Genomic DNA, 12,946 nt, shown 5'->3' on the forward strand with positions numbered 1-12,946 from the left:
ATCCCATTCACAATTGTACCAAGAAGCATAAAATACCTAGGAATAAACCTAACCAAAGATGTACAAGATCTGTATGCTGAAAACTATGGAAAGCTTATGAAGGAAATTGAAGAAGATACGAAGAAATGGAAAAACATTCTGTGCTCATGGATTGGAAGAATAAATATTGTTTAAATGTCAATACTGCCCAGAGCAACCTACACATTCAATGCAATCACAATCAAAATGGCACCAGCATTCTTCTCAAAGCTAGAACAAGCAATCATAAAATTTGTATGGAACCACAAAAGACCCCGAATAGCCAAAGTAATATTGAAGAGGAAGACCAAAGCAGGAGGCATAACAATCCTAGACTTTAGCCTCTACAACAAAGCTGTCGTCATGAAGACAGCATGGTATTGGCACAAAAACAGACACATAGACCAATGGAATAGAATAGAGACTCCAGAATTGGACCCACAAAAGTGTGGCCAACTAATCTTTGACAAGGCAAGAAAGAATATCCAATGGAACAAAAGGCAGTCTGTTTAACAAATGGTGCTGGAAGAACTGGACAGCAACATGCAGAAGGATGAAACTAGAGCACCTTCTTACACCATTCACAAAAATAAACTCAACATGGATAAAGGACCTGAATGTGAGACAGGAAACCATCAAAACCCTAGAGGAGAAATCAGGAAAAACCTCTGACCTCAGCTGCAGCAGTTTCTTACTGAACACATCTCCAAAGGCAAGGGAATTAAAAGCAAAAATGAACTATTGGGACCTCATGAAGGTAACAAGCTTCTGCACTGCAAAGGAAACAATAAACAAAACTAAAAGGCAACCGATGGAATGGGAAAAGATATTTGCAAATGACATATTGGACAAAGGACTAGTATCCAAAATCTATAAAGAACTCACCAAACTCCACACTGGAAAAACAAATAAACCAGTGAAGAAATGGGCAGAAGACATGAGTAGACATTTCTCTAAAGAAGACATCCAGGGGGCACCTGGGTGGCTCAGTCAGTTAAGCGTCCGACTTCGTCTCAGGTCATGATCTCGCGGTCCGTGAGTTCGAGTCCCGCGTCGGGCTCTGTGCTGACAGCTCAGAGCCTGGTGCCTGTTTCGGATTCTGTGTCTCCCTCTCTCTCTGACCCTCCCCCATTCATGCTCTGTCTCTCTCTATCTCAAAAATAAATAAACGTAAAAAAAAATTTTTTTAAATAAAGAAGTCATCCAGATGGCCAACAGGCACATGAAAATATGCTCAACGTCACTCCTCATCAGGGAAATACAAGTCAAAACCACACTGAGATATCACCTCACGCCAGTCAGAGTGGCTAAAATGAACAAATCAGGAGACTATAGATGCTGGCGAGGATGTGGAGAAACGGGAACCCTCTTGCACTGTTGGTGGGAATGCAAACTGGTGCAGCCACTCTGGAAAACAGTGTGGAGGTTCCTCAAAAAATTAAAAATAGACATACCCTATGACCCAGCAATAGCACTGCTAGGAATTTACCCAAGGGATACAGGAGTGCTGATGCATAGGGCCACTTGTACCCCAATGTTGATAGCAGCACTTTCAACAATAGCTAAATTATGGAAAAAACCTAAATGTCCATCAACTGATGAATGGATAAAGAAATTGTGGCTTATATACACAATGGAATACTACGTGGCAATGAGAAAGAATGAACTATGGCCTTTTGTAGCAACGTGGATGGAAGTGGAGAGTGTTATGCTATGTGAAATAAGTCATACAGAGAAATATAGATACCTTATGTTTTCACTCTTATGTGGATCCTGAGAAACTTAACAGAAGACCATGGGGGGAGGGGAAGGGGGGAAAAAAGTTACAGAGATGGAAGGAGGCAAACCATAAGAGACTGTTAAAAACTGAGAATAAACTGAGGGTTCATGGGGGGGAGGAGGGAGGGGAAAGTGGGTGATGGGCATTGAGTAGGGCACCCGTTGGAATGAGCACTGGGTGTTGTATGGAAACCAATTTGACAGTAAATTTCATATTAAAAAAAAAGAATTGATGATGATTACATTAGCATTCAAAATAGGAGGCAGAAGTGAACAGTAGTTGGTGCAAAGCTGTCCAACAAGTAGAAACACAAAACGGTAGACATGTCTTCAAGGTGAAGATTTGTTTACTGCTTGAACAGTTCAAATTTTATACACAGTTTAGTAGTTAGAAAAAAATGGCTAGCATACTAATTTATGGTTTTATATCCTGAAAAAAGGCATTTTAATCTATTAATTATAGGGCTGTTTCTATTAGGCTAGATTTTACTAATGTATTTTTAATGATAAAACTACAATTCTTGGGGTGCCTGAGTGCCTCAATTGGTTAAGCGTACAACTCTTGATTTTGGCTCAGGTCATGATCTCACAGTTTGTGGGATCAAACCCTCCATCAGGCTCTGCACTGACAACATGGACCCTGCTTGAGATTCTCTCTCTCCCTATCTGCCTCTCCCCTGCTTCTGTGCTCTCTCTCTCTCTCTTTCTTTGTGTCTCTTTCTCTCAAAATGAATAAACTTAAAAAAATTACATTTCTTGAGGCGCCTGGGTGACTCAGTCGGTTAAGCGTCCAATTTTGGCTCAGGTCAGGAACTCACAGTTCATGGGTTCAAGCCCTGCGCTGGGCTCTGTGCTGACAGCTCAGAGCCTGGAGCCTGCTTTGGGTTCTGTGCCTCCCTCTCTCTCTGCCCCTTCTGCCCTCACTCTCTGTCTCTGTCTCTCAAATATCAATAAACATTAAAAAAATTATATTTCTTTCAAAAGTATCTTGTGATAATTATTAAGCTTTCCTAAACTTCTAGATGGTATTTCATCTGTTTTTTGTTAATTTTAATTTAACTCAATTTATTTTTTTATTTTTAATTCTGCTGTGATCCAAGGTTCTGTGGTTGTTTGACCCATACAAAATAAAATGAGATTAACCCATTTTTGGTTGGAGTTTTGGAGTGTAAACTGAGATCTTCATTCTCATTATCATCCTGGAATCAGAAAGTTGTCAAAAAGAAGATGTCTGCTGCTGGTCTCGGTATTCTGTGAGGCAAATTAATCCTCAAAACTGCTTATATTCAGAATAGAGCTGACTCTTCATCTTGGGAAGATCATATCTCCCAAAAATATGTGCTTTCCTTTTATAAGAATGGATATTCTTCATCAATTTACATCCCTTGGCTTCCCCTTTCAAACTATTCAGGGATATTTGTCAAATCGTGTGGAAACTGATAATGATAATCTCAGGATGAGGAGTCATTCATCCAGGCTTTTAGACCATGAAAAGTTTCAAGATTAAAATAATAGGAATACAGGCATGAAAGTAGACTGGAAGCAATATAAATTTTATCAAATCATTCCTGTGTTTCTCTTAGAAAAGCAGTTCCTTACCATTTAGTGTATAGATTTGTAGCCGAGAAGGTAATGGGTTGTGTCCATCACTCTCCATATGTCTGCTAGCCAGGTCAATAAATTCCCTTGCACAACAAAGGTAACTGGTTCAAAATTCACCTGCCTCGAAATACTCTATTTCAATGCTGAACTCTTATTTAAACTCTGAATATCTGATGTGGCAACATGAGTTCTTAATTTTGAGATCAATATTAACTACAGTCAAATATACTTTAAAGCTAAAAAAGCTTCCATACATACATTATTTAATTTGATAATCTTAAAAATATGTTATTTTGGGTTCTAAAATGCTAGTACGTGCAATTCTTTTATTGCATTATTCAGTGAAGCATGTATATATTACTCACATCCTCCTTCCACAAAACCTTAAAGTCCTTTTCAGCATGGGTATTAATGCCTGTGTTTGTTTGTTTGTTTGTTTGTTTAATTGAGCACTTAGGTGATTTGATCATACTTTGATTCTGAAAAGTCACATTTTCATTTTACTGAAGTGAGGGATTAGTGATTATATCACTTTCCTTTCTGCAACTGAGATTCTTACTGGATAAAAACATGAGCGTTGTGCATACTTCATGAAGATTTTAGGCAAAAGCATCCAGTTAGGAGTTCAGCAGTAATTAAGGGACACATAATGCTGTTATTTACCCATGAATTTATACATGGATCATGGATATAGTGCATCTTGCACGAATCTAAATACAGTGAGAGAAACCTGGTAATTAAGCTTGAATTTTAAAATAAGGATCACATCTTGTGTAATTGCTGGTTTTCTGAATAATCATAGAATGTGCAATCATAGCTCGTGTTGGTATACTATAAATGAGGTATGCTAGATTTTATAGTCAGATTTCACCATTGTCTTTTTGGTAGCACTTAAGTTGCAATTGGTTTCAATTTGAAGTTTGTAAACTTTTTTGCTACTTTCTTCTTTCTCTTAAATCTTGAGAAAAAAATCTTTCCAATTGCCCTATGGAAGATCATGCTCTATATTTTTTCAATAATTCTATAAGCCTTTTACTACTAAAATTCATGACTTAAATCCCCTAAAGGTATTTCCATATCATTTACATGAAATCCAAACCATCATTTTACCTTCCATTTGGACAAAGTAACTAACACATTACCCAAAATTTGAATATTGCTATTATATTTATAATAGTCCTGTTATAAATAGGATTGTTTTACACATATGATCTATCACATAATTAAATTCAGTTTTTAAAATGTATTTTTACTGAAGGCTTTTCTGGGTTTCTTGTTGCAATTTCAACAGCATAGTGATATGCTGATATGCTGAAAAATTACTTTTTTCTTTAAGGCAGTCATACATCCTATAGATGATGGCCACTAAAATGAGACTGAACCCCTGCCACCCCATTTTAATTCTTTGTATCCAGACACATGATTCACTTAAGAAATCTGGACCAAAAGTCCAATAGCTCCCTGAAGCTTAGCCTAAGAGCTGAGTATTAATTAAGTTTGTTTGGCCATAAACAAATCTCCTTTGATCCTCAGATGCTAATGTTCTAAACATGAGTGAGGGGTTATCACTTTCCCTCAGGAACTTTCATTGCAGCCAGTTGGATACTGATTAGAATTTGAATGGAGCTTTCCTTAGCAAAGCACACTAGCACACATGGATTCCATTGATGGTTTTTGGGGCTTGTGGGTATGGGTGTGTGTTTGATTCCTAGAGAAACGTGATAGCTTAAGACAGAGACATCTTTTTCTTCCATTACCAGACCATGACCCGGTGCATGTGACACATTTTACAAATGTGTGTGGTTGATCAGAAAGAGACTAGATAATGGGGCCTGCTTAGTGTAAAACCTATCATGCTTTTTGAAAAACCTCTTCGACATTCACTTTTTATCCTGTGGGCTTTTGTCTGCCCCTTGTTGTTGGAAAAATAAGCAAATCCTCAGGACAGAGTTATTAAAACAGATTGTGGATGTTGATTAGTTCTGCAAAAGCCAAAAATGTAAATGCACATTTGTCAAGAATTCAGGTTTGCTGCTTTCCCCCTGTAACAAACCCAGATCATATTCTGTTGTTTCACAGTAGCTGCTTCCAAGCATAGAGTTCAGATGTTTTCCTTGTAGAATGGGAACTGATACTCTGGATAATTGAAACGCGATTTCATGATTTCCTTCGAATGTTTACCAGATAATTTTGAAACCTTTTTCCATTTTGGTTTTAGCCTAGTATAAGACTCTTTCAGAAATACATGGTGGGGGGTGGGAATGAAGGAAGACATTGTTTAGCTTGTAGTTGGCCAAAAAGTTCTGTTGCTAAAAAAGATCACAAATGATGGCTAGAATGGTTTGGTAAGTTGTTTTTTGTTTTGCTTTTTTTTTTTTTTCCACTGTGCAAAGCCAGACAGTCTCTGCCAGACAGAAGAATGGAATCTATACTGTCAGAATGGAAAACATGAATAAAAGTGGTAGCCTTTATGAAGCTGGTGAGTTCTGGCAGTGAACTTAGAGGCTGGCACTTGTACTTTGCTGTGAGGGGGAACATAGGGAGACTCAACTATGGCAGCATGGTCTGCTGCTAGATTGCCCAGAGAATATTTGACACTGAGATTAATGACAAGGCTAAAGTGTTAAGTTCCAGATTGTTTATTTGTTTTTTTTATTTTATTTAATTTTTTTCAACATTTATTTATTTTTGGGACAGAGAGAGACAGAGCATGAACGGGGGAGGGGCAGAGAGAGAGGGAGACACAGAATCGGAAACAGGCTCCAGGCTCTGAGCCATCAGCCCAGAGCCTGACGCGGGGCTCGAACTCGCAGACCGCGAGATCGTGACCTGGCTGAAGTCGGACGCTTAACCGACTGCGCCACCCAGGCGCCCCCAGATTGTTTATTTGAAGTGTTCCGGCAACTTCTGTCGGTGAAGATTCTGATGTGTATTTGTTTCTGCCGTGCTCTTCGGATTTAATAATAGAAGTGAGGGTAAACACTAATGTGCTTCAAAGAGTATTAAATCCTGTCCATGTATTAGCTCATTTAATTTTTACATTGATCATCTGATGCATGTGTGGTTTTGTTTGTTTGTTTGTTTGTTTCTTGTGGGGTTTTTTTGTTGTTTTCTAGGGTTTTTTGTTTGTTTTGTTTTGTTTTTGTTTTTGTTTTTTTAATACCTCCCTCTCAGAGATAAGAAAAGAGAAGCAAATTAGTATCTTCACTGGGCCACATAGTTTAGAGAGTCTGGCCGTGGATGCCTTACTTCTACAACCCATCTCCCGTGTGTCTTAATGTGCAGAATGAAACAGTAGTGTTCCATGGGAAAAATCGACATTCCCTTCCTTAGGCCTTTGTTTTAGTGGCCTTTCATATAAAAGATTTGGGGCACGGGACACCTGGGTGGCTCAGTCTGTTAAATATCCTACTCTTGATTTCTGCTCAGGTCATGATCTCTGGGTTCCTGAGTTTGAGCCCCACGTTGGGCTCCGCACTGACAGTGCACAGCCTGGTTGGGATTCTCTCTCCCTCTCTCTCTCTGCCCCTCCCCTGCTTGCAATGTCTCTGTTTCCCTCTCAAAATAAATAAATAAACTTAAAAAACGATTTTGGGGGAAAGGAGGGGAAAACAAAAGTGCATAAATTCCATCAGAGGTATTAATATAGATAGCCTAATTTTTGACCCTTTCTTTGCTTTTCTATTTCAGCGTTATAAGTTTATGAATCTCTGATTGTTTTTTAAATTAGTAATTTTTACATTCAAATTTTATAATTATAATTCATTATTAACAGAAATGTTTCCTGTAATCCACATGTATATAATAAAAGTGTGGTCAGGGATTCTGGGTGTTTTATTCCCCAGAATTAGAAGGGCTCCTGGCACATAATTGGTGTTCAGTGAGTATTTCATGAATGAGTGAGTATTCATCATAAGCAGACAAGTGATAAAGTTAACTGCCTTGAGCTTATTCCAAAGTATGATTTTGCATTTCCTCTACTATTAAATATTCAAAGTTATTTTGTAGATAAAGAAAATCAAGACTTGAACGGGAAGAAGCTAGATAATGAGAACATTGTGCCCTTTCTCTTTACCAGTACTGACAAAGCACGGGGCTCTGTAGGTAGTTAGTGACAGAATGAGTGAATGATTGGGCAGACTGAATGACATAGCTCATGTCCTTTTGTGGATACCTAGTTTGAACAAGGTACAAGCATAGCAACTTCAGTGTTTGAAGAACCTGCTACTGGAGGTTTAAGGCAGGGACTGAGGACTCCATATTTGGGGAGCAGTGAGCTAGCATCTCTGGATTGGGTGCAACCTTATGGACCATCAACTCTGTATTTAGACCTCACAGGCCATGGGCTCTGTATTCGCTACCCTCTGGTACTTAGAGATTTTACAATAGCACTGCCAAACTTAGCCTCTGCTCTAAGTTCATCTGTCACTCAGATTTAGTGTAGTCTTTTGTTAACAGGCCCTAGGGGATGTTTCTCTGAGGTTGGTTCAGTCCATTAGCCCCTCACGCAGCCAGTCTTGGTTTCCTAAGAAAAGGCATCCTTTCAAATATTTGAGGATTGCTCTCTGGTTTCCAGATGCTACTCAACACCACCACACTGCTTGTGGGGTATTTATATTGGTTTCTGGCACTTGACCGAATGCCCCTTCTCTTCCTGATCGCTGTCTCTAGAGCTGGTCCTTATTTTTGTACATTAATGACTCATTGGGCAGCAATACTAAAACAGCATCGATTAATGTGTGCAGAACAAAACCGGTTATGTGTTAGTCTCAGGAAAACTTCCAGTGACTTGCTATATAGCAAGCTTTTGTTAGAAAGACCAGGTAGTCAGTGAAAAGTTCCTGGACATTTTATTGATTGATCTCTATACCACCATTCTTATGTTTTCAGCCACATGATGCAGCCCCCTGCATGTGCATTTGCTCCTTGCACACACTTCATATGTGAACTTCTCCTCTCTCTCATCTGTGTGCGCATCTCCATTGCTACAGCCAGTTCCTTCATCCTGACTCATGCTTCCCCCTCCCCCCTTCATAATCTCCTGTACCTGTTCGGTTCAGTGTGTTTGGAAAAGTCTAAAGTCAATACGCTATTTTTAAAAGTTCTCTAATTTTTTTAACAGAAGCTCCATAACCTACTCCCACCTCCCCACATGATGAAACAGGGAAACAGTGCTGCAGGCAGACAACAGGATACCAGGAAATGCCCGAGAAGGTCAGCCCCACCCTGACATGACGCTCGCAGGGAATTGGACAACACATACCAGCATTTCTAAGAAACATGCAAGTCCAGTATATCATTTGTTATGCTAAATGTATACAGAAATGGTAATTAACAATTAGATATTTGGATATTCAAGTTATTAAATAATGATCTTGAAAACAGGTAACAATCACAACACTAGTTATCACCATATAAGTTGTCATATGTCATTTTCACAACATAGAAGTTATGTTTTATGTTTAAATTCCATAGAGGAAAATATCTATAATAATACCATGAAATTAAGCATTGTTTGCTCTGTGGAGCTCCAAAGGTATTTTAAGGAATACTTATACTGTTTATTTAATTGTAGGATTTAACTTTTTTTTTAAATTTTTTTTTTCAACGTTTATTTATTTTTGAGACAGAGAGAGACAGAGCATGAACGGGGGAGGGGCAGAGAGAGAGGGAGACACAGAATCAGAAACAGGCTCCAGGCTCTGAGCCATCAGCCCAGAGCCCGACGCGGGGCTCGAACTCACAGACCGCGAGATCGTGACCTGGCTGAAGTCGGACGCTTAACCGACTGCGCCACCCAGGCGCCCCAGGATTTAACTTTCAAGGTGCCAGGATTAATGGGTTCATGTTAGCATACCTATGCTTTTTATGAACAAAACTAGTTTACATTTCCATAACTTCCCTTTATAATATTGACTACAGACAACCAGTCATTTGGGCCATTAAAAAAACAAAAATTACATACAATATATGATTATTTAGAACCAATATTGAATTATGCTCATTTTTTCCCCTTAAAAGTTGATTTGTGTTGTTTAGAACTCATTCATAATTCAGGGATAGTCGGCCACACCATATGTGACCATAAGAAGGATCATTACCTTTAACAGCTGTGAATCCTTAATGAAGTGAGAACATGTACAGTCAAGGTCAACAATGTTCGTTTGTTGCAAATTTTTATTTTCCCACGATCAAAGGGTAACAATAAAGATTTCGTTGGTATCAGTACTTTTCTATATATGAAAGAATACGGGCTTATTACTTATTAAGCTGTGATGCTTCTGGAGTAATAATTTTATTTCAGTGTTCCTATCTATACAGGACTCCAGTTATCCTTTGTGTTAAATATGAATACTAAATTTTTCCACACTAGATAAAATCTGAAAGATGCCATGGTCAGTTAACTATTGAATTTGAAGAGAAAATTTATTATATGTAAAACCAAAAGTAAAAGATGTCTGGATAATGTCAAATATTGGGAATATTTTGACCTGTTTTCAAACAGGTCTATTCAGGTCTAATTCAGACCTATATTCAGGTCTAATATTTTTCTATTTTTCTTTAATCAGTTACATCCTTTGGTTGTGTGTTTGGAAATACCCTATTTGAAATGAATTCCTCTGAGTAGTATCAATTTTGTAGTTGAGAGCCTGTTAATTCACCTGTACAGCGAATTCAATAATGTAATTAGTAAACATTTTTTTCAGATATGGAGTTGTAATAATCACACTGGTTTTTAACAGTTAGGACTCACACCACGAATTGTCTTCATTTTAATATGTCCTACTTGTAAAACAAGAAGGAATGCTAGTTGGGATTTAGCTATACCTATCTTCTCAAATTCCACTTTTCAGATAAATAAAATACAAGTTATTGAGGTCTATGTAAATATAAAAACACACCCAGTCAAAGTAAAGGTAAGTTTTTGACTAAATCAGGAGAAAGAGATTAGAAAACCTGTCTATATTTATATTGATAGGCAATACTCATGGAGAGATATTTAGAATTGCTTTTTATTTTACTTTTCTTTTTAATAAATAATGTGATTTCACCATAAAACTAAATGGCACAACCAAGATCAAATCACATGGTGAAGATAAGACTGGAAATGAAGATTTCTTAAATTCATATTCTAGCTCTTATATTAACTGATGATTAATATTTTGCAAGTCACTTATTCAATATGAGTTCCTAAGACCTTCAGCTGACCTAGTGAGCCAGAGAATTCAGGGCCTCATTTCCATGTATTCTGTTTGATATGACTTTTACAGAAAAAGCAGAGCACTGCAGGCTTAGCATTTTCCATCAGAATAAAGTCTTGGTAATCTCCAACCAGACAGTGTATCTGCTCTCCAGTGAAGTATTTTGTACCTTTAAGATTTCTGTTGTACTTAACAGACAGTGATAGAACCTCTCCAACTCATTTATAATTTTTCTAGGAAAAACATTCAGGTCTAATATTTAACTCTTTTAGCTGAGGATAGTTCATTGAAAACAGTGAATTCACTGTTGAAATAATTATAAATTATTGACCAGTAGAAATAGTGATATAGAATTTACAGTAACTTTTCATAATGCTTATAAGAACTATAAATTTTACTTTATTTTACTTTAATGTTTTTATTTTATTTTTGAGAGAGAGAGAGAAAATGGAGTAAGGGCAGAGAGAGAGGGGGATAGAGGATCTGAAGCAGACTCTGTGCTGACAGCAGAATGCCCAATGTGGGGCTAGAACTCATGAACCATGAGATCATGACCTGAGCCAAAGTCAGATGCTTAACTGACTGAACCATCCAGGCACCCCAGGACTCTAAATTTTAAAATACTTCTTCAGAAGTATTTGCCACACTGAACAAAAGAGAAAATCCAACATTTAATGATGCTACTGAGTTCAACCACATTGCTAGTTCCTAAGGCTAAGAAAAAAAAGTCTAATGTCAATTGAATAGCAGTTGTCACTCAAAATGGTTTATTATACCAGCACACTGATGAAAATTACATATCCAAATTAAAGTTGGGACACTTTGGAAGACTGATAAATCTCAGCAATAGGAAAATTGAAAATTTCTCTTAAGTGTGTAATTTAAATATAATAAAGCAGTCCTTTGATAGCTTTATCATTTTTGTCAAACTAAAAAAGAACAGTTTGAACTAATTTAGTAGATTACTTAATTCACGCATTCACTCAACAGTTGGTGAAAATGTGCTTTGTACTGGGCACTTTGTTAGAAGTGAGAGATGTGAAGATTACCAAAACATGGTGTTGCCCTTGGTAGGTTCAGAGTATGGCAATGTGTGTGTGTGTGTGTGTGTGTGTGTGTGTATGTATATACGTGTACATACATACATGTATATACGTATATATATGTATACATGTATGTATACGTATATACGTATATATATACTTATATATACGTATATACATGTATGTATACGTATATACGTATATATATATATTTATATATTTGTATAAAAGCAATGTAAGTGAAGGGAGTTGGAAGTAAATCAGAGAGAAGATACGAAGTAATAATTCAAGTACAGGAAATAAGGATGAATAGTGATGGTAGAGAGGTACTAAAACAAGTGTGGCTCAAAACATAACATAAGTATTGTTCAGTAGTCCTCAGAATTTTTAAACATGGGATGTGCAACGAACTTGCCAGCCATGGTGGAGTCTCCTTTTTCAGTTAGTGAAGTGAAAAGAGGAATATGAGGACTATGTAGCAGAACTTTTGCAGTATTGTGCAGTTCCATAACAAAACAGTGAATGAAATTGATCTTAAATTTATTCATCCACGCAAATGACCTTGAACATGGTAAGAACGAAACCTTGTAGAGCATAATGGCAGCAACGTCTGCAGGTGCAATGATGAAGCAGCTCCGTGGCCATGTTGCATTTCTTCACAGATGTGTGCAGTGATTGATAACCTGCAGGAAAGTGTGCTTCTGAGACGGGCTTGTTTGATTTTATTGTTAAATCAAAACACCGTGGAAGTTATTCTGGAAAAGTATTGTGTACATTCAACCTTAGGCGGCACGCAAGTACTTCTAATGATGTCAGTCAGTGAACTTGCTATAAACGCAAAGCTGTAGGTGAAATAAAGCCAGAATGCTCTCCTCTTTGGTTATTGTTGTGGTACCTGCCAAGGTTCTAGGTGCTGAACTGGTCAATTCACGTTTCCCCTCTGACTGGCCACCCCTCCATAGTGCTGTTGGCTGAATCCTTCTGGCTTCCTCCACCACTGGATGTTGCTGGGCCCACATATTCAATCTGAGAGCTCTCTTCCTTCCTCCCCTCCATGCTAACCTCATCTAGTCCTTCAAAGCTCCATCAGCAGCTGTATGTGAGTAACTCCCAGATTCACAGCCCTGACCCTGACCTCTCCCCAAAGCCCACGCATCATCTCTGTTGGATGTTTGATTGGTGTTGCAAAATAAACATGTCAAAAGCAGAACTTAAGAATCAATGCCTAGATCTGCCACTCTTCTTTCTCTTTCTTCAGTTTCCTCACTGTCAGTAAATCACTCCATAATCGCACCAGCTGCC

General features: G+C 37.9%; 1 protein-coding gene across 4 annotated transcripts in view; it reads left to right on the forward strand.

Moving 5' to 3' along the window:
• The window catches only part of PRR16 (proline rich 16), a 313,309-nt gene that overhangs the window by 129,964 nt on the left and 170,399 nt on the right, over positions 1–12,946 (forward strand). For 2 of the 4 annotated variants that reach the window (XM_047876619.1, XM_047876608.1), the window contains exon 2: positions 8,522–8,613. The exons of the other annotated variants lie outside the window; for them this stretch is intronic. In XM_047876619.1, the coding sequence (XP_047732575.1) occupies positions 8,602–8,613 (12 nt within the window). In that variant the 5' untranslated portion in view covers positions 8,522–8,601. The remainder of the gene's footprint in view (positions 1–8,521; positions 8,614–12,946) is intronic. 4 annotated transcript variants of the gene reach the window in all.

This window comes from Prionailurus viverrinus, chromosome A1 (genome assembly GCF_022837055.1).
Source record: "Prionailurus viverrinus isolate Anna chromosome A1, UM_Priviv_1.0, whole genome shotgun sequence".
Taxonomy (NCBI): domain Eukaryota; kingdom Metazoa; phylum Chordata; class Mammalia; order Carnivora; family Felidae; genus Prionailurus; species Prionailurus viverrinus.